The 26,769-nt window shown below is 37.5% G+C and overlaps 2 protein-coding genes and 1 pseudogene across 3 annotated transcripts in view; 1 reads left to right on the forward strand and 2 right to left on the reverse strand.

The window, feature by feature from the left end:
• Positions 1-2,000: 2,000 nt before the first annotated feature.
• The window catches only part of LOC147547414 (uncharacterized), a 74,101-nt gene continuing 49,332 nt past the window's right edge, over positions 2,001-26,769 (reverse strand). Inside the window, exons 1-7 of one of the 2 annotated variants that reach the window (XM_086665546.1) lie at positions 4,271-4,460; positions 3,963-4,124; positions 3,794-3,880; positions 3,564-3,653; positions 2,978-3,163; positions 2,496-2,581; positions 2,001-2,349 (exon numbers count right to left, since the gene is read on the reverse strand). In XM_086665546.1, the coding sequence (XP_086521672.1) occupies positions 2,328-2,349; positions 2,496-2,581; positions 2,978-3,163; positions 3,564-3,653; positions 3,794-3,880; positions 3,963-4,124; positions 4,271-4,408 (771 nt within the window). In that variant the 5' untranslated portion in view covers positions 4,409-4,460 and the 3' untranslated portion in view covers positions 2,001-2,327. Of the gene's footprint in view, positions 2,350-2,495; positions 2,582-2,977; positions 3,164-3,563; positions 3,654-3,793; positions 3,881-3,962; positions 4,125-4,270; positions 4,461-26,769 lie in introns of those variants that run through there. The other variant, XM_086665545.1, reaches the window with a different exon arrangement.
• LOC147547415 (putative pentatricopeptide repeat-containing protein At2g01510) overlaps positions 20,640-26,769 on the forward strand; it is a 60,267-nt gene continuing 54,137 nt past the window's right edge. The window contains exon 1 of the mRNA XM_086665540.1: positions 20,640-20,982. The gene's annotated coding sequence lies outside the window, so the exon portion shown is untranslated. The remainder of the gene's footprint in view (positions 20,983-26,769) is intronic.
• The window catches only part of LOC147547416 (uncharacterized), a 37,518-nt pseudogene continuing 31,633 nt past the window's right edge, over positions 20,885-26,769 (reverse strand).

A 26,769-nucleotide genomic window follows, 5' to 3' on the forward strand; every position in this document is an offset into this window, starting at 1 on the left:
GTCTATTTTGCAAAACAGGTAAAGCCCAAAGCCACCAAAATGGTTGGTTATGCTTATGCACATTAAAACTTGTTTAAAATTTTGTTGTGCACATTCAAACTTGTTTTAACGTCTATTCATTTTATCTCTTTGAATAGTTTGTCGTCTGGGCATGGATGTTCCTATTTGGACATCTTGTATTTATGTTCTTAATTTCCTGGCATGGGTAATCTCATAACACTCAAAAACTTCAAAATTTCTCGTAATCACTTTTTCATTCGATCATAAATAAGTATATAAAAAAAAATCATCTGTTCAAATGTAATTTTGAACACAATTCCAATCCAGATCCCATGGAAGAACAAAACACACTACTCCTATAAAAAAAAAAAGGCCGCGACTTTGGGGAATAAAGAAAATTCTCCGGGAATTGAAGACTTTTCTTAAAACTAGTCAAATAAGATTGACTTTTTATGTTTCTTTTTATTGTTAAGGGGCTTCTAATTTTAGAAGATGCTATAAAAAAGGCTCCTCCATCTCATCACCTCTCTCTGCCACTTCAACTTCTCGACACCTCATCATCTTCTCCGGCGAAAGTCGTCGGCCGGAGAAAGTCGCCGGCCGACGACCTTCAAACATAAAAAAAAAAAAAAAATTCTCTCTCCTCTCTCTCTCTAAATTTTTTTTCCTTTTCTCACGAGAAAGATCTAGAGATATTAAAGCAGATCCTCGTAGCTCTCCAACTGAAAAGGCTTTTACACTCTGACAAACCAATTGAACGATTTGGAAATCGGAATTACGTTTTAGATGCGAAGTTTTCTTCTGATGAATCTTAAATCATTCTCATCAAACCATCAAAATCACAGATTTCAAACAATAATTATAGGAGTAGAAGAACAGAACAAGAGTCAATTTCTTCTACTTCCTCTTCTTCGAGTTTCAGATCTAAAGGTGGAAACCAGAGGAATATGAATGAGACATCACCAGTTAGAAGAGCAAGTCCTAATCCACCTAGTTCAAGGAATTCAAAATCTCCTGATCGAAGAGATAGTCCTGTTAAAAGCCCTAGTTCATTAGCAAGAAGAAAACCATTAAACATTGAAACTCAAAAGAGAGGAAACGATTCCAATTTAGTTCCATGGAGCAACGAAGAAGTTCTCCGGTGAATTCTCCGATCAAACAAAGATCGAATCAAACACCAATCAAATCACCTAGAAGCAGAAAAGTATCAACCAATGTTTCACCTAGAGAGAGAAATTCTAGTCATTTAGAAGACAATGCTAGTATTACTACATCATCTCCAATCGATTCCGAGGTGAGCTAATTTTCGATCTCTATTACTTGGGTTTTTTTCTGATTCTTCATTTTTTCGAATCCAAATTTGATTGTTGCTCTTCCTGTGTGTAGTTACAGAGTTCAAAAATGGAGGGAATAACTCTTTTGGAAAGATGTGACAAATTATTAAACAGCATTGCTGAAATTACAACAGTTGAGACCGATTTACAGCCCAGTCCAGTTTCTGTACTTGACTCATCTTTCTACAAAGATGAATCGTCTCCTTCTCCTTTACCTCTCGTGAGAAGAAGATTCACTGATTTCAAAGGTAAATTCAATAAACCCTAATTTTGAACTAAATCCTCTGTTTCTCTTCTTAAATTACCTGCACCTATTATTGAGAACAAGTAATTAAAAAAAAATTTAGAGAGAGAGAGAGAGGGGAGAGAGAAAATTTTTTAAAAAAAATTATGTTTGAAGATCGCCGGCCGAAAAATTGGTCAGCCGGCGACTTTCGCCGGAGAAGATGATAAGGTGTCGAGAAGATGAAGTGGCGGAGAGAGATGATGAGATGGAGGAGAACTTTTAAAAAAATGTACTCTGTATTCCTCATAAAAATTTATTCCCCGGAGAATTTTCAAAAAAATTTATTTCCCGGAGAATTTTCAAAAAAATCTAGATTCCCTCGAGAATTTATTCCCCAGAGAATTTTTTTTATTCCCCAAAGCCGCGGCCTAAAAAAATCATGGCTAAAAATATCTCACAACTTTCCATTATGAGACACAAGGGAGTAATAGTAATTTGGTAGTAGCATAGAACTTTTAACAAACACTAGGTCAGATATTTAACTAATAGTATAGAAATTCTGAACATCACCACAACATAAATCTACCAGCAGTATCCATAATTGTGCAAACACATAAAAAGTTATATACAACTTCCAAAATCTATTAGTCGATTTTGTAATGTCCTCGATACATCTACCAAACCAGTTTATTTATCAGAAACCAAGGTTGACGACAGCCGCCCACATATTCTTAAAGGTAACCCATTAGCTAGTTGCCCACATAACACTAATCATTGCGTTTTATTTTCCTAGTCAAAAAATAAATCAAATCACAAGTTAGATATCGAATGTAATTAGATACTACACCTAATTCTACCTCAAGAACATAACACATGTTATCAAATTTGGGCGTATAGTTGTTATCAAAATAAGAAATAAAGAGCTGCAAACGTACTTTAGTTTCTCTACTTGTTTGTGAGATGCCTCTCTTTTTTCTGAAAGTTGTTTCTGTATATTGTTCTTCTCCGACGAAGACGACATCTACATATTTCAATTTCAATAGATTTTGAGTTTGAAACCAAAATGCGGATGTTATATATACATAAATAAACCCTAGATCAAGAGGACACAGAAAACCATGTTTCATTTAAGAAACTGCCACTATGACTCTCTTTTGAGTAGGAACACCTTATTTCTACTTATCAGCTCAAACATGATTTGGAAAATACTCCTTTGCAGCAACCTTCACTTGATAAAAGGAAGGTCTACGAAATAAAGTGATCAGGTAGTCCAACAAGTATTAGATCCGTAAGCATCAAAATCAATTGACAATGAATGATAAAGTGGTCCTAGTCATATATTTTTTTACTAACAAATATACCTACCAGCATTCATAAATTTTAAAACAAATAATTAAGTAAGAATTCCAGCATGAACCTGTTGATCTTGAGCTGCAACTTGGGGGGGTTTCCTTGGTTCATTTTGCTCAGCAGTTGTTATTTCCTTATTAGTAAAGATGTTGTACAGCTTCCCATGGATCATCTTATACAGTAAGCCATTACTTAGTACTCCATACCAAATAATTGGACCTTTACGCCATGTTCCGATCAATCCATTTTTTACCTAGGGACAAACAAAATAAATCAATTTGCAAATGCACCCCAAATATATACAGCACCTAGCTAATTCTATTCCAAAAATATATAGGGTTACCAAATTAGGGTTAAGAGTTTTATCCATAAAGTATGGTTAACATAGACCCCCGCAAAGTCCATAATTCCTATCGATAATTCTTACTGGTTTCTTATTCTAGTTTCCATGCTGGTAGATTGACCAGGAACTTAGTAGTCAAGAGTACTCTAATCTGGTGTATTATCCTCAAATCAACAATCACCACAAATGTAATTTGGACATGATCTCGTCAATAATAATAGGGTTCTCTCTATAGATGGTATACAAGTCTTATTAGCATCACCACAAGAGAATTCTAAGACAATAAAAAAAAATTAGTAGGAATTCTTACTGGTTTCTTTTTCATTGATGCATTGTTGACACTTGTTCCCTTTTTAGAAACAGGGTCTGAAGTCTTCTTCCTGATCATTCCCTTCTTTTTCTAGAAAATAAAAACCCTAATTAGATCATTCCACTCCTAAGTCTATCTCAAGAATAGATAACAGAAGATACAAGAATTAGGGTTAATCGTTGTTATAAACAAAAATATATGAATCATTATTTTGGTTAGCTGATTCTTACTTGCAATTCTTTCCGTAATTCTTTCCTTCTTTCTGCTCGTCTTTGCAGTCTGTTCTTTTTCGGCACAGAGGGCGACATAATAGGGTTCTATATAGATGGCATACAAGTCTTATTAGCATCACCACAAGAGAATTCTAAGACAATAAAAAAAATTAGTAGGAATTCTTACTGGTTTCTTTTCCATTGATGCATTGTTGACCCTAGGTACCATTCCGTGGATAGAAGGCTCATCTTGAGCAGCAGAAACCTGTTGTGATGCCAGGTTGATACTTGTTTCCTCGTTAGATACAGGGTCTGAAGTCTTCTTCCTGATCATCATACCCTTCTTTTTCTAGAAAATAAAAACCCTAATTAGATCATTCCACTCCTCCTAAGTCTATCTCAAGAATAGATAACAACAGAAGATACAAGAATTAGGGTTAATCGTTGTTACAAACAAAAATATATGAATCATTCTTTTGGTTAGCTGATTCTTACTCGTTGTTTCCGTAATTCTTTACGTACTTCTTTCCTTTTTTCTGCTCGTCTTTGCAGTCTGTTCTTCTTTTCCGGCACAAGTCTGTTCTTCTTTTCCGGCACAAGTCTGTTCTTCTTTTCCGGCACAGACGGCGACATCTTCACTTTCAATAGGTTTTGAGTGTTTGGTTTATGATCCACTTCAATTCTCATGGTTTATATATAACGAAAATGATTCAGAAGACCCAAAAATGGAAGGGTAATTAAGGTTCAGCCCAGTCCAAATCCAAAATTGAGTTTCCAGTCCAAAATGTGAAGTTCGTTTTTATTTTTTTAACGGTCGATTCCATTAATCACAGAAAAGTCTATTACAACAAGTAAAGAAAATAAGTTAACAACATAATATAACTCTTTACTTGATCCCAGGGCCAATTCGAGTCTCATATTACAGCCGCCGCTGAAGCTCCCTCATATCTAAACGCACCATCAACGTTCACTTTTAGGCATCCATGAGAAGGAGGTTCCCAAGTCTGTACCTGTGAATCAACAACAACAAGAGCTGAGAGGATTAAGTTAGGGTTACGTGTAAGTTCCAATTTCGTCAGCATCCATAGTCTCTCCAACTCGAAACTTTGTTGTCTGAAATGAAGGATATGGTGCCTGAAGTCTGAAGGAATGGTATCCTTCCGAAGGAGTGTCCTTCGACCAAGGATGCAATGCGTGCAATTTGGCTATTAGGATCTTAATGACCTTATTTGGAAGATCATTAGTCCGGTCCAATTAGGGGTCGTAATGCTTAGCTAGAAGCCAACTACGATCGTCGAATCAAGAGTTGATTCGCGGCTAACATAGACCGGATCCTACAAGGGTTACACAACAGAATAATGATTTGAACGGAGAGAATTGACTAGATGGATAATGGCAAATAAGTGGATTGGATCCGTTATTGATAAGTCCAGAAAGATTCGGAGAAGTCCGAAAGGGATAAACATGTCCGGGCCCAAAAGGGAGGCCCGGAATGGCTTTAGGGAAGCCGGCCATGTGATGGCCGGCCAAGGCAATAGGGCCGGCCATGTGATGGCCGGCTAGGCCCTAAGTGGGCCGGCCAAGGAAGCCCATAAAGGGCTATGTTGGCCGGCCACACTTAAGTGACCCAATGGAGGGTATTTTGGGTGTTGCCTAATAATTAGGTTTATGGAATCCTAGTTTGAGTCTAATACCTCTTCTAGGGAATTCTATATATACCTAATTATACAACCTAAAGAGAGAGATTGAATTCTCAACAACTGAGAGGGTTAACTGAAAGAGTTTCAGAATATACATCTCAGAGAGAGAGAGAGAAAAGGAGTTTTCTCAAGTATCTAGTCAAGAAGAAGGAGTTCTTCATCTCAACCTTCAAGAAGGTCCTAGCTGACTGAAAGGAGGGAGTTCAAGTCATTATTCGGTGTCTCAAGTAGAGGAGCTACACTTGGAGCTCTTATCTTCCGAATACTGATCGGAATTTAGTTCGTGGGAAAGCGATTAAGAGGTAATCTTCTTTCCAATCTAGTTCATTGGTATGTTCATGTATAGATCCTGGATTAGTGTTAAACATATGATGTTTGAGATTCCGCTACCAACACTAATAGACAATTAGGTGTATGAGATACACTAGGTTATTCCCCTTCAGTGGCATCACGAGCCGTTTGCATGAACTATCTTTGACTAGATGAATTAGATTCATACTTGAACAACTAGATATTAGTGTTTTAATGTTTGAATAGAGATTTAAACATGAGTTTGATGAGATCAAATTAGGGTTTTGGATGAGATTCATGACCTAGAAACACTATAAACAAAGTTTTATGAAAAGAGTTTTCATAAACAAGTGTTAGGGTTTTAGAATTTTGATAAAAATCATCAAAACCATGAAGATTGGTTGATGAATTGATCAAAAACAGTACCTAACAGCAGCTGGAACAGAAAGAAAGAAAAGAAAAAGAAGTTAGAACGGCAGGATTTTCCAAAAAACATGGAAACCCTACTGGCCGGACCGGCCAGGACGCGTCTAGGACGCGTCCGGGCCGGACCAGCACGTCTCGGACAGACAGTCCGAGACAGACAGGGACACGGACTGGAAATCCCAGTCCGTGAAGGACCGGGAATCCTAGTCCGAGCTGGACTAGGAGTCCGAGACTCTCGGGTCTCGGATATCCCAGAGCGTCTAGGACGCATCTGGGAATCCCAGTCCAACACGGACTAGGAGTCCGAGACTCTCGGGTCTCGGACGTCCCAGCGCGTGGGACGCGTCTGGGACATCCCAGTCCGAGACGGAATAGGATTCCGAGACAGGAGCGTCTCGGATATCCTTGACGCGTCTGGGACGCGCTCGAGGAACCTATTTAGAGTCTCGGTCTAGGACCGAGACACTGGACGGGCGTCCGGATGCATCGAGGATGCGTCTGGAGCAACCAGGAGCATCTCGGATGCGACTGGAAGCTTCCAGACGCAACTCGGATGCGACCGGAGCATCCAGAAGCGTCTGGGACGCGTCTGGACGCGTCCAGAAGGCATCCCAGATGGGATGGCCTGGCCGTCTGTGCACAGAAGCGTCTAGGACGCGACTGTGGGGCACGGGTGCATCTCGGACCAAAATCCGAGATGGCACGTGTGCTGTCCCGAGACCAGACACGTCGGGGACGCGTCTGGGAGTTCCAACAGCTCTCGGATTAAGCATCCGAGAGGCATATGCAGCGACCGGATGGCCTGGACGCGTCTGGGACGCGACCAGGACGCATCCTAGACATCTCACCCGAGATGTCTATGGTCTGTCCTAGGACAGAAGCGTCTAGCTGGGCTAGGACGCGTCTGCCCGAGAGACATAGCACGGCAGGAAGGTGCTGTCTCTAGGACCGGACCTTGACCGGGCTAAGTCAAGAGTTGACCAAAGACCAGTCAAGGGGCTTTGACCAGGGTTGACTCAGATCTTTTTGAGTGAGAATCAAAGGCCTTTTGGGCCATGATCTGAAAGGGAGTTTTTCAGACTTTTCTCCCGGTTCCGAGCATAATTTTTCCGACTTAGACCCGGGTTAGAGGAGTACCCGAACGGAGTTTTTCCTTATTTTGATTTTGGAAATAATTAAGGAAGAAACGTAATGTTTTAGTTTGAGTATTGAGAATACGAAACTTTAGAAACATTAGACATAGAGATGTCACAAATTCCCACGAATAGCTATGCGATAGCAAAACCTAGAAAACGAATCTAGGATACATACTTTATTTATTATGATTGTCATATTTTTGTATGTATGGATGTATGTGATTGCGTAGAATAGTATACCTTTAGATAGGATTATCGTTTCTTGTTCTAAGCGCAAGGAGTTGTGCCCGAATAATACTTAGAGTATAGGGTCTTAGAATCTATTGACGAACTGAATGATGAAATCATGGTTCAAGTGGGAGTAGTCAATAGAGGTTCTTGGATAAGAATCCAATCGAACCATAGGCGAACAAGAAATAAACTTAAAAGATGGGATCTTTTAAGGGGTAATACTAAGATTTAACAAATCATTACGCAAACCCACATAAACTTTTACGTAATAAATCATGAATGGTTATGCAAGAGTTCACAGTAACGCAACTTGATAAATTACGTAATAAGTCCCAAAAGAATTTTGAGTAAAGCCTACCCAGATTAAGACACCTGTTGAGCCCTTGTTCATCGATGGTGGGTCATGCCAAAGCAGGGTGCCATCTTTTACCTCGGGACAATACGGGTAGATCTATGAAGAGGTCTACATGTCTAAATGGTTATTCTCAAACGAGTCAGCAAAAGGGTTTTGGATTTCGAGGCTAAAGGACGATTTAATGTTTAAATCGTTAACCAAGAGTCATATGAGATATGATCAGTAAGGAGTTACTCACCCAGGAGGGTGAAGTTAAGGGCAGTGCCAAAGTACGCTTAGCTTCACAGGAATGGGATCTTGGAATTATATTATTCTAAGGGGACAACAAAAGTAGAATAATATAGGCAAATTAAGAAAAATTGCCAGGATAACAAGTTTAATCACTTTCGCATTTCTTACATGTAGTTTAATTATGACAACAAAAGACTCAAGCAGCATTCGCTGGCTTCTGGAAAAAGAAAAGTTGAATGGTGACAACTTTATGGTATGGGAAAGGAACTTAGGACTTGTCCTAAGATCCGAACATAAGGCAAACGTGTTAGACACACCTATTCCTGTTCTCAATGAAGATTCGACTGAACAAGAAAGGGAGCAAGAAAGGAACATTCGGAAGAGGTCCGAACCCATAACATGCCTCATGTTGGCAACCATGGAACCTAATCTTCAGGATAAGTTCATAGAGATGGATGCCTACACCATGATTCGACAACTGAGGAATTTGTTCCAAAAGAAGTCAAGAATGGAGAGGTATGAGATTTCAAGGACGATATTGGATATGCGTCTTGAAAAAGGAAAGCCTGTAGGGCCACATGTTTTCAAAATGATTAGTCTTTTTGAAAAACTGAATCGACTGGGAGTCGATAATGGTCGAGATTTTGCCACTGATATTATTTTGCATTCACTTCATAGTGGGTTTAATCAATTTAGAATGCATTATAATATGAATGGCTGGGACAAATCTCTAGAAGAACTACACGCTATGCTCCAAACAGCCGAAGAGAACATTGTAATAGCTGAACCTAAGAAAGAAGTTCTAATGGTTCATAAAGAAAAGGGATTTAAGAAGGACGGGAAGCAGAAATTCAAAAGGAAGAAAACGGGTAGAGTGAAAGGTAAAGAAGTTGCCATGAACAAGAGTACCCATTCTGATTCCAAGTGTTTCTATTGCGATGGCACGGGGCATTGGAAAAGAAACTGTCCAAAATTCCTGGAAGACAGAAAGAGCGGAGCTGGGAGTTCCGGTCAAGGTAAAAATTGTTAAAAGTTATTCAATTAAATACACATTCCTCAAGGTATGCGATACCTAAAAAGACTCTTATCATTGTGAATGACAGGAGCGAGAGGAAGCTGAGTATTTATTGAAGAGGAGATGAACCTGTCGAAAGCTGAAGAAGGCAAGAGTTGCTGGAAAAGCTCAAGAAGGATCATAGACTCGATAGGCAATACTTTAAAGTAGTTTTAGTATTTCTTTTTCTTTTTTAGAACATTGACTCTGTAATGAGATTATGGGAGTGAATAAAATATGAGATATTTTATGATGTTCTTAAAAGGAGCCTATCTAACTTTTAAGCAAATTTTAACGAACGATCCGACTTAGTCATTCTAAATCTTGTAAGAGTACAAGAGTTCAGTTAATCGTAGAAAACAATGTTGGACATGAAAGTCTGCGATTAGTGTGATTAGAATGGACGTAGAACTTGATTGTGGAGGAGTTTTAGAAACAAATCCAAAATCGAGAAGTGGATCTGGATGACTAAAGAATATGATGAGATCATGAGTTCGATAGTCATCGGTCTTCCAAAAACACAAAGTCTAATACGTATCTGCCAAACCACTAAAAACCTAAAAGCTATAGTGAATAATTGAGTCCATCCGGGTATGGATATCATTTTAGAAGGAGTTCTAAAATTATCAATTATTCCAATGTCTAAAGAGTTTTAGACATAAGTTCTTCAAAAGGAAGAACGGGGTTTTCCTGCCAAACATCGGAACACAATGAGATTGTTGCTCTCGATGGTGTCTTCATTAAAAGGAGGGTCCTTCTAAAGAAGACAAGTGGGAGGAAAAATCGAATGGGATTCGATAAAGAGCAACAAGAGGAAGTAAGGAGTTACTTGCCTTAAAACAAAAGAGAGTAAGAGTTACTCAGCTTAAAACGAAAGAGAGTAAGAGTTACTCGTCTTACGTGACAAGGGATGTCGACTTGAATGGTTCAAGAGACGATCGCCTAGAAACTTCTTAAGGAGTTAAGAAGGTTGCTCAAAAACCCCAATGAGTCTTGGGAAGATTCAAAAGAACTATAGCAGAAACCACTCTGAAATTGGATCGGAAATCCAAAGAGATAAGAGTAAGAATGGTTGAATCTTGTGAGACAAGAAGGTAAGTGGGAGTGAAACAAGAGTTGTTTCAGGGGTCCTGTATGTGGGAGACATACAAGAAAGGACAAGAAGACGAGGGTGAATTAACCATGGGCATCAAAAGTCTATGGAGATAGACTTTAGATGATAAAGACTCGTTCAAAAGGAGTTTTGGAGAGGTCTGAATAAGAAATTCTCTTGGAGAGAAATTCTAGCCAACTCCCGTGATAAACACAGGAGAGACACTTATGTTAGGAAACATAAGAACGATCATGAGATGATTGTTGTTTACCCGCACATCTAAAAAGGTACTTGGAGTACGAAAAGATGTCGTCGCCCATCCAAGTCAGAAGATTGAAGAAAGTCATAAAAGTAATCTTCCGAAAATAAAGATAGGAATCTTTTAGGAAGGGCTAACAGATGGGAAAGAGTTTTTCATGCTGGGAGTCGTTACTTAACTCTACTAGATAAGAAAGTAAAATTAGAACTTGGGAAGTACTAATTTCAGTGGGAGAAAACTGATAATATCGTAACAGCTTACGAAGAGTTCGAAAGCAAGATAATTACAAAGCGAAGTGAAAAGGAAACTAAACTGTCACCTTAGAACGATCATGAGATGCTCGGGTCTAAGGAATTAGGATCCAGGAGGAGAATCCTAAAAAGACTTGTAAAATTGAGAACGTGAAGGAGTTCACGCGGGTGCTCAAATTTACAAACTCTTGTTATCCGAAATAAACTGGGTTTATTTCGTCATCTAAATTGTGGTTTAGAATTTAGACGACAGTCCAAAAGGATGGAGTGTTCCAGGTAGGTTTATTAGATACGTGATCTAATGAAAGAAACCCTACTAAGTGAACATGGAAGCACATCATCCTACTATCCCTAGTCCAGGTCATTAGTTGGACAATAATGACTTATGAAGACTAGCATGAGTGATTGACAAGATAGCGCTGTTTCTTGGGCTATGGGAATAGGAGTATTCAAAGGTCAACTTCATGGGTGTATATCAAGAGTTGATGATACACTGGAAACCCGCCGAATGAGAGTACTTCAAGAGTTGAAGTTATAAGATGTCATAACTCTCATTCAAGCAAATTGGAGAGATTCCTCAAAACATGAGTACTCACTCAGTTTATGGAAGGAATGTCGAACTTTGGTACCGTCAAACGCCATCCGTAAAAAGTGGTTATAAAAGCGGCATACTGGGGGAGACAGGATAGACATGAAATTGAGTGGGAGTACAAGAATGGATTATGTTTTCCTGAGTAAAATCAGGATAAAGTATCTCCGGGCCACTTGATGAGAAACAACTGAAAAATGCATGGCCGTGCTCAAACGGATTAAGAGTTAATCGTTTGGATTGGAAGTTGTTCTCGGGATCAAGAGAGTCTGATAAATATGACATATCAGATGAGATACGAAAAAACATGGGAATCGAGCATTGCACTTGTTCTAAGTACAAGTGGGAGACTGAAGGATATGGTGCCTGAAGTCTGAAGGAATGGTATCCTTCCGAAGGAGTGTCCTTCGACCAAGGATGCAATGCGTGCAATTTGGCTATTAGGATCTTAATGACCTTATTTGGAAGATCATTAGTCCGGTCCAATTAGGGGTCGTAATGCTTAGCTAGAAGCCAACTACGATCGTCGAATCAAGAGTTGATTCGCGGCTAACATAGACCGGATCCTACAAGGGTTACACAACAGAATAATGATTTGAACGGAGAGAATTGACTAGATGGATAATGGCAAATAAGTGGATTGGATCCGTTATTGATAAGTCCAGAAAGATTCGGAGAAGTCCGAAAGGGATAAACATGTCCGGGCCCAAAAGGGAGGCCCGGAATGGCTTTAGGGAAGCCGGCCATGTGATGGCCGGCCAAGGCAATAGGGCCGGCCATGTGATGGCCGGCTAGGCCCTAAGTGGGCCGGCCAAGGAAGCCCATAAAGGGCTATGTTGGCCGGCCACACTTAAGTGACCCAATGGAGGGTATTTTGGGTGTTGCCTAATAATTAGGTTTATGGAATCCTAGTTTGAGTCTAATACCTCTTCTAGGGAATTCTATATATACCTAATTATACAACCTAAAGAGAGAGATTGAATTCTCAACAACTGAGAGGGTTAACTGAAAGAGTTTCAGAATATACATCTCAGAGAGAGAGAGAGAAAAGGAGTTTTCTCAAGTATCTAGTCAAGAAGAAGGAGTTCTTCATCTCAACCTTCAAGAAGGTCCTAGCTGACTGAAAGGAGGGAGTTCAAGTCATTATTCGGTGTCTCAAGTAGAGGAGCTACACTTGGAGCTCTTATCTTCCGAATACTGATCGGAATTTAGTTCGTGGGAAAGCGATTAAGAGGTAATCTTCTTTCCAATCTAGTTCATTGGTATGTTCATGTATAGATCCTGGATTAGTGTTAAACATATGATGTTTGAGATTCCGCTACCAACACTAATAGACAATTAGGTGTATGAGATACACTAGGTTATTCCCCTTCATGAAATGCAATGCATTGCGATTTTTCCACCATATCCGTAACAAATAAGTGAACTTGTACCAAACTCCATTAGCTGCTTCTCATTTATTTAACATATCTTGTAAATTTTGTATAGGGTCTAACCCTAACTGTAATAAATCTGGATCATTAGTAATACCAATAAGACTTATGAATCTAGGGCAAGAACCAAATAAATGCGATATATTTTCTACTTCCTGGATATTGCACAGTTTACCGTCCGGATCGTTATGTTGCATTCGTCTATTTATGTTTGTCAAAGTAGCCACTCCATTATGCAGTAATTTCCATATAAACACTTGTATATTTTGGTCCATTTAAGTTTTTTTCCAAAGCTTGTTCCATGGAAAATTCTGTAAATGATCTGGTAAAATTGAAGGCTTTTTAATGAGTGAATAGTATGATTTTGTCGAGAAATTACCTTTTTGAATCAAGATAATCACTAAAATTATTGTCTAAAACTCGGTTTTTTATTTTATCTTTTATTATTTCTCTAAAAAATTTGGAAGTTGCTTCATCCATGGTGGTTTGCATCAGTGAAAGTACTTTGTGGCTTTAGAGATGAGTGCAAAAACAATGTAGGGATGTTGTACAGTTTCGAGGAACTTAGCATGTTACTAATGGTCGTCGGTGATGGATGACAATTTGGAAGTTGCTTCATCCCTGTTGGACTTTAGGCCATAGTTTAGTTGGACTTTAGATCAGTTCTTCTAAGAGTTTGAATCAAGTTGTTGTCGTGCTAATCACATTACCGGTTCTTGTAAGAGTTTGAATCAAGTTGTTATCGTGTTTATCACATCTTTGATGTATCAATGTCATTGGAATGACTATCGTAGATCGTAGTCAATTTCCCAAAAATAAAAGTCATTTTCTTAAGTTAAAATCGGCCCATGGAAAAAAAGATATACTATTAAAGAATATATTGGGAGGCTGATACACGGTTCGTGGCATTTTTATCGACTTGAAGCAGACAATGGTTGCAGAGTAACAATGGAAAATTAATGATCTTCTGATAAGTTTGTAAACGGGTAATAAAAGTGGGAAGAAAACAATGTTAATGTTGTCCTCGTACAGTCAAATTCACAAGTATATTTCTTCAGCAATCAAACATATTCTTGCTAATTCTTGTATCTCATGCATAATTCATATCATTGAACACATTGAAGCTATCTGCTTGTGGGGGCATCAAATGGAAAGTCTGAGCGCAAAAACAATAACACCAACACAAATAAGAAAACAGATGATCTATAAAGAACAAGGAACCAAATCTAAACATGCGAACAAATAATTGCTTACTAACAATCCATAGGGAATCCTTCACATCACTACTGTTGTTCTCTGGTTATTAATCGATAAGTCGATTTCTCTCTGTCTTGGCTTGATTCGGACCGAGTTTCCTTTCTCTAACTTTATAGAGAGATAAACTATTAAAGAATAAAGATAAGTCAATATTCCTTCTTTCGGGCTAACCGAGATAGGTGTTTAATGTAGTCGAGGCAAGAATAAATTCTCTTTCCTTAAGACATTTTACACCCCCGTAACAGTACCAAACGTTAGGGTGAATGCCTTCGGGATACAACGACTAACCTTTCAGAATTTTAAGATGGTACTTCTATATTCTGAAAGCGGGCGAACCTTTGTCAGTATTATGAGCTCTTTGACTGATGCGGATGATCTTCTAGATGCTTTGGAAATTCAGATTTCACTCGAGACTTCTTTCTTCCTTTTCCAGATATTCTAGTCTATCCAGAACCTCTAGAAAATACTTCTTTAATTAGATATTCTAGGCTAACCAGAACCTCTAATTGTTAGAAGGGAAGAGAAGAAGGGAATGAATTGAATTGATGTTCTAGACGACCTATGAAGAACTTCTTTCTTCCTTTTCTAGATATTCTAGTCTATCCAGAACCTCTAGAAAATACTTCTTTAATTAGATATTCTAGGCTAACCAAAACCTCTAATTGTTAGAAGGGAAGAGAAGAAGAGAAGAGAATGAATTGATTGAAAATTGGAGTGGATTTGGTTGGTTTATATAGGAGTTGAATGGATGCATAGTGTCTGTTGGGTTAAAAGACATATCTGTTCGGAATTAGGGACCAAACAGGAAGTATAACTGATTGTTGAAGTCGGTTATAATCTGGGACGTCGGATCTGGGTGAAAATCTCGGGTGGAACGCCCACCGTCAGATCAATACCGAAATGTGCCCACAGATTTGGATGCGCGTGGTATTCGCTCAAACGACCCCTGATCTAACTTGTCCCGTTTGACGTTTCAGACCCTGACTTAACCGTTTTTTCACCCAAACTTCAAACTCGAATTTCTCATTCATCCGGAATCGGATTCGAGTAATTCTTTGCTCTAAATTTAAGAGCTCGACGAGACGAACGCAATGGCGCGTTCGGTTTCTGAATTTGACGAGTCGGGTCGAGCCAAAATTGGCTCCGATTCCAACAATCCCCCACATGAATGAAAATTCGAGGTTTACTATATACAAACATACTATACTGACATACTGACACTAAAAGAGCTCATATGCGGAACTTCGCTGCATCGGAAGAAGGTAGTCTTTCGACTTTGAACCTTTCCTAGTGAATAACTACAAGGTCTACAAGGACGGCAGTGAACTTATCGTCTTGAACTGAGTCCTGGAAATTGTAAACCTGAATAGCTATCACGCAGCTAATCCCTTACCGACTTAGGTTCTCGGTTGTGTTCATTTCCGCCCTGAACATTCCCGAATTCATGTGTGCTTTAGAGAAGTCGGCCTAGACGACCTTCCCACGGAACCGGCATCAATTCACACACATATAGGTTATCCGTAATAAGGTATCCTGCTATACCTCACGTTAGAATCAAGTTCTAAGTTTTCGGATTCATTAAAAGCTTAATGCTTAGCCTCTCAATGCAGGCAACACTGTTATCATCCTAGGAATGGGTAAGAGATAGAAATCTCTTACAGTGTTACTGTCGAGTCAGGATATAGCTTCAGTTGCCCTTTGAACCTAGATCGTGGGATCTCCAGTCATCTAGGTAGGGTTTCACCATGCCTTTACTCATTTACTTTAGGTGTTTTTGCCACATTCCCCTTGATGATGCAATTTCAACTCTCTTGTTCACCCTTGTTCTTTACGGATCCGCCAGGTAACGTAGGATTGAGCATAATTAATTTATGCATTCCTTGAGAGCAATTGCTTTACGGTGCTAGTCTATTTATTTTGAATTCTCTAGACTTACCGTATTAGTGCCTACGCAACAACTACTTAGGTTTATTGCGTGCACTGGCTTCAATCACAAACAAATATCCTCCAGGAAGTTCACCTACTTCCTTTGCTTTCTCCAAAACAATGTATCCATCAAGGCCTTTAGGATTACATTATTGATCCAGCTATGCACGTCTGCCTCTGAGGATTTTGTGATATCGTAGCCCTTAGTGGTTTGTTATATCCACTGTTTTATATCTGAGATTCGAGTGTTGTCCACATATCTTCGTTTTCTTTTATGATATGTACAACCAATTATTACGAGTCTGCTTAGATACCTAAGAACTATTTGTTACTATGATAACTCTTTCTTGAATTTGTTCAAATTCAAGTATTTATGCTTATCGTGGTTTTTGAGTGGTTATTCTACCATTCTCTGTCTAACCTTGCACTTTAGATTATCAATCATGAGTAATGATTCAATCTGGAAAAACATCGAATCATATCTTCTTAAACACTTTCTTATTCCTAACTAGTATTGTCTGTTCTTTTGAACAGATGATTCACGGTTGAATCTCGTTACTTAGTTTAGGATTAGGAAGAGAAGTTCTTTCCATTTGTGTTTTTCCCAGATTTGTTGAGTGAATTTGGACATTTACGTCATCACTTATATTCACACACTTGATTTCCGACTCTTGTCACAACTTAGTGAATATAACTATAGTTCTTAACTCAATTAAACCTTATTGACCAACATTCTTATTGGTTAAATCTGGTTTCCGAGGTACTCTATAATTTCCCTCTTTTCACGTCCATATGATGTTGTATCGTTAGGAGAATATAGAGACTTTTATGCCATTTATAATTGGCATTTTGGTTCCTTTTGGTTCCCCCCACATTTCAAGAGTATTTTCTCTTATTCGTCAATTTGGGTGGAATTTTATAGTATTCCATATAGGGTACTGTTCAGATATGTAACAATATCTGCCCCCACAGTTCTAGGGTAACCATTGGATTCTCCTCTTTAACAAAACTATTTTCGTACACAATTTCTTTAGTGTAGTGTCTTTGGTTTTGTTCTATAACATGATGATTTATGATCATTAAAACCTTGAGATATAATACAAGGCGAGTTTCTCGTTTAACTCTTTCTTAAGTTATATGTCTTAATCATATATACTCGTTTGATAGACTATGATCATCAAAGTTATCATTCATTATTTTGTCCTTTATCGTCTCTAGATTTCGTTCATACTCTTGAATTGAAAATCTTACCAAGACCCTTGAATTTACTATTCGAGTCACGTCTAGACCGAATGATGTAATATTCAACTTTACGTCTTATCAACCTTAATTCTCTTGTCTATCCAAGAAGATTAGGTTGCCATGAGGATTTATAAGGACTATTCTGTAATGATACAAAACTAGGGACCTCCTTACAAAGACTTTAAGGATTTATTTATAATAACTCCTGATCTTGAGATCTTTCAGCCAAGGTCCTTCCATTTAACATATCTGAGGATTCCTTGTAATTCTTAGACAGGCCTAAGGACCTTCTAGAGAATTATTTACCGCCTGAATATGTTATACGAAATAACTTACTTTCTCGAAGACAAGTTTAATTTCAGAATTTTGCATTCTTCGTCAACTTTGTATTCGAGAGTGTTTCACGGAATTTTTCATTATCTCAGACCGATGATTTCTTTCGAACAGTTTATCGTCTCGTAGCTATTTGTATAACGAGAACATTCTATCATCGACCTTGTCTAACCGTTTAGGTTTTGACATTTGTCTTGACATACTTTTCCGCTAACTTATGCGGTTGTCATCTTCGATTTGTCATCGAATTGAATCTTTAGGATCATGTATTCATCATTGATCGCTCTATGTATTCTCGATATACGGTTTCACACCCAGTATTTATGTCGATACTTGGTGGTCAAGGTGTCGCTTAGTTTTTCGATGTCTCTGTTATCGAGAAGATATTTTAAGAGTCATCAACTAAGTCAACATTTGTGGTCACCATGGGTTGAACCTTATTTCTGTTCTTGGCTAGTAGTAGAATTTTAGTGAAATACTTCACAAAATTCATCGAGATTAGATTGATCATCTGATCGAGTTTTATCCCTTCTAATGTTCTGTGCTTCCATTATACCAAAAGAGTCGCCGTTTGATGAACTATGCCATTCTTGGCGTATATCTCGGCGAAGGGAGATTCATACTCTCCATCTCAGTCGTTTCTCAAAGCCTCAATCTTTTTACAAAGTTGAGTTTCTACTTTGATTTTATAAAGCTCGATCTTTTCGATTGCTTTATCCTTACGTGTTAGTAAGTAACAGAACCAAGTGGAGTCATCAATAAAGGTAATGAACTGCCTTTTCCACCTTATGTTTGAACCGTTCTTAGGTTATAGGGTTCATTGTGAATTAAGTCTAAAGACTTTGAACAACGTTTTAGTCATTTTTGACTATACACATGTTTGACATGTACGTCTTGAGTAAATTTCGAGTTTCGGAATTTAACTCCAAGCTCATTAATGTCTTTAATGACTTATTATTCACATGTCCTAATCTTTCGTGACAAATATTGGAGGACTCAATAATATACGCATAATTATTAATTTTATTAATAATAGGTGCCTTCGGCATTACATGGGTAACATTTAATTGAAATAACCCCCCACATAAGTGGCCCTTTCCAATATACATCATTTTCTTAAATATGATAACGATATCTGACAGAAAGATTAGTCTGAACCCGTTCTCACTTAAAAGAGAACCAGAAATCAAGTTCTTTTGATTGTCTGGAGCATGGAGTACATCGGTCAAAGTCACCTCTATTTCGGAAGTGAATTTTAACACGATCTTTCCCCTTCCTTTGACTTGGGTGGTCGAGCCGTTTACCTTGAATAAGGTTTCTCCTTCGGCTACCTCTGTATAGGAAGAGAATAGGCTTTTGTCACTACAAACGTGATGATTTGTCTTAGAATCGACCCACCATCTCTGGTTGTTAACCAGGTTATCTTCATGTGGAGTGACAATCTTTGGCTAGGTGGCCTCGCTTTCTACATTTGTAGCATTCGACAGGCCTTTGCCTTTTCCTCGACTTGCCTCGCTTCTGCTTCAGAGCGAAGTCAGTTCCCTTGAACATCTCTGGGTTTTCCACGTATGTGGTGTTAGACTGAAGAACCCGTAGGGTGGTTCTTGTTCGTGCCATTTCCTTTTCTGAAACACACAGAAAGTAAGCCAAATTAATATCTTATAACCAGAGAAATAATCGCTATATAAAATGTCTTAAGATTGTTGTTCTCTGGTTATTAATCGATAAGTCGATTTCTCTCTGTCTTGGCTTGATTCGGACAGAGTTTCCTTTCTCTAACTTTATAGAGAGATAAACTATTAAAGAATAAAGATAAGTCAATATTCCTTCTTTCGGGCTAACCGAGATAGGTGTTTAATGTAGTCGAGGCAAGAATAAATTCTCTTTCCTTAAGACATTTTACACCCCCGTAACAGTACCAAACGTTAGGGTGAATGCCTTCGGGATACAACGACTAACCTTTCAGAATTTTAAGATGGTACTTCTATATTCTGAAAGCGGGCGAACCTTTGTCAGTATTATGAGCTCTTTGACTGATGCGGATGATCTTCTAGATGCTTTGGAAATTCAGATTTCACTCGAGACTTCTTTCTTCCTTTTCCAGATATTCTAGTCTATCCAGAACCTCTAGAAAATACTTCTTTAATTAGATATTCTAGGCTAACCAGAACCTCTAATTGTTAGAAGGGAAGAGAAGAAGAGAATGAATTGAATTGATGTTCTAGACGACCTATGAAGAACTTCTTTCTTCCTTTTCTAGATATTCTAGTCTATCCAGAACCTCTAGAAAATACTTCTTTAATTAGATATTCTAGGCTAACCAGAACCTCTAATTGTTAGAAGGGAAGAGAAGAAGAGAAGAGAATGAATTGATTGAAAATTGGAGTGGATTTGGTTGGTTTATATAGGAGTTGAATGGATGCATAGTGTCTGTTGGGTTAAAAGACATATCTGTTCGGAATTAGGGACCAAACAGGAAGTATAACTGATTGTTGAAGTCGGTTATAATCTGGGACGTCGGATCTGGGTGAAAATCTCGGGTGGAACGCCCACCGTCAGATCAATACCGAAATGTGCCCACAGATTTGGATGCGCGTGGTATTCGCTCAAACGACCCCTGATCTAACTTGTCCCGTTTGACGTTTCAGACCCTGACTTAACCGTTTTTTCACCCAAACTTCAAACTCGAATTTCTCATTCATCCGGAATCGGATTCGAGTAATTCTTTGCTCTAAATTTAAGAGCTCGACGAGACGAACGCAATGGCGCGTTCGGTTTCTGAATTTGATGAGTCGGGTCGAGCCAAAATTGGCTCCGATTCCAATAGCTATCACCACATATAATTAGGATGATGATGATGTTAATATTTGAGATGCAACTTAAGCAGGTATTCAGTTATACTTACGATGATCCCGAGCAAGCTTTCTAGTGGAACCACCAGCATTTTCTTTCCTGCTTGCTCAGATATCAAACATCGAATATATAGAACCTGAGAAATACAAGTATCTATTAGCTTAAGCTACAAAAAACGATTTAACTGATGCATAAAACTACTTAAACAGACTGAAAGTAATAACTGAATATTCCTTTACCTTCTGCCTTCTCCGTGTCTGAAGTCACACCTGTCTCGATTTCAGCTTACCTGGTGTCTCCTCATCACCAGAAACATATATCTTCTCATTCTTGATCTCGATCTCTATCACCCGATTTTTGAATCTTTGTGCTCCAAATTACACTTGACTGAGACACTGTCATACCTTTTAAGTTGCTCCTCATACCCCGACACTTCAAATGCTATTTTCTTAAAGAAAGTGTGTTGAATCCTCCGCGATCACACCATTTGTGTACCCATTAAGAAACCCGCTTACGCTAGTTGTGCTGAGAACCCATCCAAATTTCGGTTGGTTGGTTGAACCATTGCCTTGGTTGAATTAAAATTAGGAGAGACACATCCTTAGGATTATGTCTCTCTATAGAGTCACCAATATCTCTATATGTACATAGTTACTGTTTCATTTTAGATAGAAAAAAAATCAATTAGTTTTCTGAGTTTAGAGTATGCATTAGAAGTCTAAGAAGTTAAGAGAGTTCTCTACTTATTTGGTTCGAAGTTTCTTGAAGAACGAAGTGCTGCGTTTCAAGAAGGTAAGACTGTTTTATCCTGGGAGACGATTCGTATATACAACCCGGCTTAGCACCATTGCGGAACGAATAACGTCTTAAGGAGAGAGTATCCAATACTCGACTCGGTCATAAAACTACTACTTGTTATTCTACTTAGTTGATTATATAATTTGTCGAGCAGAATCATTATTGAATTGTGTATTCGAGAAGGACAATTAAACTAATTAGTAAAACAATCTTAAGACGTTATTCCATATGTCAGATTTCGCTCGTCAAGTGTTGTATCGTGTCTAACCTTTTCGGCCTTATAGTTAGTATTGAATACAGAGAGAAAAATAAATTGGTATACCTTCTCTGCCTCCTTATTAGGAATCTTTAATTGTGACTCAATTCCTTGAACGATAGTTAGACTGGCATTTGCAATCTGTTTGATTAGTTTTCAGTGGAATAACTTTGAACTCATTAGTCACTAAAGTCAAGACATCTGTTGGCTCTTGGATGTATTTTGGCTACTCTGTTTACGTGAATTTATGAGATTTTGACTACTCTGTTAACCGGTTAGTCTTGGAAACTTAGACCAAGTCGGATTTTGCTCGTCAGTATATACAAGTGTTCCTTCATTAGTCATATAAATATTTAATTCTCCCTCTCTACTTGTGTTTATCTGTTAGAACTATTGTAAACTTGCATGAGTTTTATTAAATAGTTATACTACATTAAATTATATAAGATAGATTGAATAGAAGCATCATCCTGTTTGTGTTAGACTCATAATCTATTTTGAAGAATAAAACATTCTGTTGTTTTCCTGATCATCTAAACATTGTCTTTTGTATTCTTATCACATCTGGTTAATGTTTGTAAGTGTTACATTTATATTGTGATTTGAATCGATTACTTATTGTTTATCATCAAGACGGTATACAATCAAGAAAAAATATACAGTTTATTATCATATTCTTATTAGTCTGTGAATTGTGTATTCAACAGACAAATGACAAGTAATACTGGAAACAATGTTCCTGTCCCTCCAACGCATGTTTCTCATGGAGAAAAACCTGAGAAGTTTACTGGCGTCAATTATAAGAGATGGCAACAGGAGATGATATTCTATTTGACCATTCTCAATCTTGCAAGGCTCTTATACAAAGAGGCACCCACTCTCAAAGAAGATGGGTCGGATTTTGAAAATGTGGTTGCAGTAGACGCTTGGAAGCATTCCGATTTTCTTTGCAAAAATTACATTCTTAATGGTCTCGATAATTCTTTATACAACGTTTATAGTCCGATAAAAATGGCAAAAGAATTTTGGGAATCATTAGAGAATAAGTATAAGTCTAAAACTGTCGGAGTGAAAAAATTCATCATAGGAAGGTTCTTGGATTTCAAGATGACAGACCTTAAAACCGTCATTAACCAAGTTCAAGAATTCCAATTAATTTTACAAGAATTAAAGGCAGAAAAATTGGTGATTAGTGAGTCATTTCAAGTGGGAGCAATCATTGAAAATTTGCCACCATCTTGGAAAGACTTTACAAATTACCTTAAGCATAAACTCAAGGAAATTGACTTGAAAGACTTGATTTTAAAATTGAGAGTTAAAGAAGATAGTAGACTTGTTGAGAAAAAGAATAAGAAGCCTTCTGAAATCTCAAAAGTAAATGTGGTTGAAGGGAGGCTGAAAAAGAAAAGGAAATTTTCCGGTAAAGAAAAATATCACGGGAACTCTAAGAAGTTCAAAGGTACTTGTTACAATTGCAACAAGAAAGGACATCTTGCCAAAAATTGTCGCTCCAAAACTTGGAAGAAAAATTTGAAGAAAAGAAAGATGGAAGACAAAGTGATAGATAACTTGTCTGATGGTGTCAAAGAATTAATTTATGTGCCGTTATTTCTGAAGTAAACTTGGTTAACAATCCAAGAGAATGGTGGGTAGACACTGGTGCTACTCGTCATATTTGTTAAGATAAAGGAGTATTCTCATCTTATAAAAAGGTAGAAAATGCTGAACCTTTATTTATGGGAAATTCGGCAACATCCAAAGTTGAAGGTAACGGGACAGTCGTACTCAAATTCACATCGGGCAAGGAAGTAACTCTGAAAAATGTACTTCATGTACTCGACATCCGAAAGAATTTAGTTTCTGGTTCTTTATTATGTAAGAATGGTTTTAAACTTGTATTTGAATCTGATAATTTTATTCTTACTAAGAATGGGATGTACGTGGGAAAAGGGTATTTAAGTGAAGGTATGTTCAAGATGAATGTAATGACTGTTATTCCTAAGATTAATAAAATTAATAATTCCGCTTATATTGTTGATTCTTGTATTAAGTGGCATGAGAGGTTAGGACATGTTAATTACGATTCTTTAAGAAGATTAATTAACATGGACCTTATACCTAAATTCGATTTAAATCCCAATCATAAATATGAAGTTTGTGTCGAACCTAAAATGACTAAGTCGTCTTTCCGTTCAGTTGAAAGAGACACAGAACCGTTAGCACTGATACATAGTGATACTTCATCACGTTTATAGATGATAGTACTAGATATTGTCATGTTTACTTGTTAAGAAGTAAAGATGAAGCCGTAGAAAAATTTAAAATATATAAGAGTAAAGTTGAGAATCAACTGGATAAAAAAAAGATCAAAACTTTACGAAGTGATAGAGGTGGTGAACATGAATCACCATTTGCTGATATTTGTGCCGAAAGTGGTATCATCCATCAAACAACGACTCCTTATTCGCCTCAGCAAAATGGAGTCGCTGAAAGAAAAAAATTGAACTTTAAAAGAAACTGAAAGAAAAAAATTGAACTTTAAAAGAAATGATGAATGCATTATTTATAAGTTCTGGATTATCCCAAAATTTGTGGGGGGAAGCATTGCTTTCAGCAAACTATATTTTGAACAAATTGCCTCATAGGAAAAAGGATAAAACTCCTTATGAGTTATGGAAAGGAAAAAAACTTTCTTATAAATATCTCAAAGTGTGGGGGTGTTTAGCAAAAGTGACGATTCCTACACCAAAGAAGGTCAAAATTGGACCAAAAACTATAGATTGTATTTTCATAGGATATGCACATAATAGTAGTGCATACCGATTTCTCATACATAAATCTGAAATTCAAGACTTACATGTTAATACGGTAATCGAATCAAGAAATGCAACATTTTTTGAGGACATATTTCCATGTAAATTAGATGATGAGAAAAGTTCTCAAAAGAGGAAATTTGAGAATATTAGTAACAATGAAAATACAAACTAAAATGATAAAGAGAATGTGGTTCAAGAACCACAAGCAGGAGAAAATAAAGAGGAACCCGAAGAGGCAAGAGACAAAAAATTGCCAAAACATACGGTCCTGATTTCCTCACATACTTGTTAGAACAAGAACCGCAAACATACAAAGAAACAATGTCTTCTCCTGAATCTCAATTTTGGAAAGAGGCCGTAAATAACGAAATTGTGTCTATCCTTCAGAACCACACATGGGAGTTAGTAGATCTTCCACCGGGGTGTAAACCATTGGGTTATAAATGGAGTTTTAAGAGAAAATTAAAAACGGATGGTTCTATAGACAAGTACAAAGCAAGACTTGTCGCAAAAGGATTTAAACAAAAAGAAGGATTAGACTATTTTGATACGTATTCTCCAGTTACGAGAATAACATCGATTCGGGTGTTAATTGCTATAGCATCTCTATATAATTTAGAGATACATCAAATGAATGTTAAAACTGCTTTCTTGAATGGTGAATTAGAAGAAGAGATCTATATGGAACAACCGGAAGGGTTTATTGTACCCGGTCAAGAAAATAAAGTTTGTAAATTAGTGAGGTCACTGTATGGGCTAAAACAAGCACCAAAACAGTGGCATGAAAAATTCGACAAAGCCATGTTGTCAAATAATTTTAGTATTAACGAGTGTGATAAATGTGTCTACACTAAATCTACTACTAACAGAGTTATAATTCTATGTTTGTATGTAGACGACATGTTAATAATGGGTAGCAATTTAGATATGATCAAATCTACGAAGAAAATGCTATCAAAAGTATTTGATATAAAAGATCTGGGTCAAGCAGACTTAATTCTTGGAATCAAGATTTGTAGAACTTCCAACGGAATAGTTTTATCTCAATCACATTATATTGAGAAAATTGTAGAGAAGTTCAACAAAAATGATAATCAGGTTGTTAAAACTCCTGTAGACCTTAGTCTACATCTAACTAAAAATACGGGAAATAGTTCTAACAAATTAGAATACTCTCGCATAATTGGTAGTTTGATGTATTTAATGAATTGTACACGACCTGATATTGCGTATTCAGTAAGTAAATTGAGTAGGTTTACGAGTAATCCTAGTACAAACCACTGAAGTGCTCTAATAAGAGTCCTTCGATATTTAAGATAGACAAAGGAGTATGGGTTACATTTTACTAAATACCCTGCAGTTCTTGAAGGGTATAGTGATGCAAATTGGATCTCAGATACAAACGATTCTAAATCCACAAGTGGATATGTTTTTACTATAGGTGGTGCATCAGTTTCATGGAAATCCTCAAAACAAACTTGCATAACAAGATCAACCATGGAGTCAGAGTTTATTGCTTTAGAAAAAGCTGGAGAAGAAGCTGAATGACTTCGTAATTTTCTAGAGGATATTCCAATTTTGCCAAAACCGGTGCCTGCTATTAAAATACATTGCGATGGTAAATCGACAATTGGCAAGGCAAATAATAAAATGTATAACGGAAAATCTCGACACATACGTCGAAGACACAATACCATTAAACATTTGCTCTCAAGTGGAATTATAACAATTGATTATATAAAAGCAAAGGATAACCAAGCGGATCCGTTTACAAAGGGGTCATCGAAAGAGCAAATGTACAAACTATCAAGGGGAATGGGCTTAAAGCCTAAAGTAAATGAGTAGATCGCAATAGAAACCCAACCTAGTTGACTGGAGATCCCAAGATCTAGGTTCAAAAGGGACAACATAAATGTGAAATACTCGCCAGTAAACTAAAAGAGTCATTATCTTACCAATTCCTAAGTATCAGTGTTGCCTTTTAGGTGATAGGATAAGCGATGCTTTTAATGATGCCTATATTCTTGAGTAAACAAGTGGGGTACGTCAGGGTACTCCTCATAGGACATCACCTATGTGAGTGTAGAACTGATGCCGGTTTTATGAGAATGTCTTAAGGCGGAATTCTCTAAAACACTCATGAATCTAGGAGTTGTCCAGGGCCGAAAAGGACACAACCAATGAATCAAATATGTACGGAAGAAGTTGTGTGTTGGCTATTGTATCGACTTACTACGAAAATTGAATAGTTCAAGACATTATGTTCACTAATCAATTAGCAAGTCTGGTAGTCATACACTAAGGAAGGTTCAAAGCCAAAAGCCACCTCTCCCAATGCAACAACTTCCATATGAACTCTCTTAGTCTGTATGCATTGTCAGTTTGCATAGTCTTCATATAGAATAAATTTTAATTCATGTGGGGGATTGTTGGTTGGTTGAACCATTGCCTTGGTTGAATTAAA

Source organism: Eschscholzia californica, unplaced genomic scaffold, assembly GCF_041429995.1.
Source record: "Eschscholzia californica isolate CP2 unplaced genomic scaffold, dmEscCali1.0.p SCAF_3, whole genome shotgun sequence".
NCBI classification, from domain to species: domain Eukaryota; kingdom Viridiplantae; phylum Streptophyta; class Magnoliopsida; order Ranunculales; family Papaveraceae; genus Eschscholzia; species Eschscholzia californica.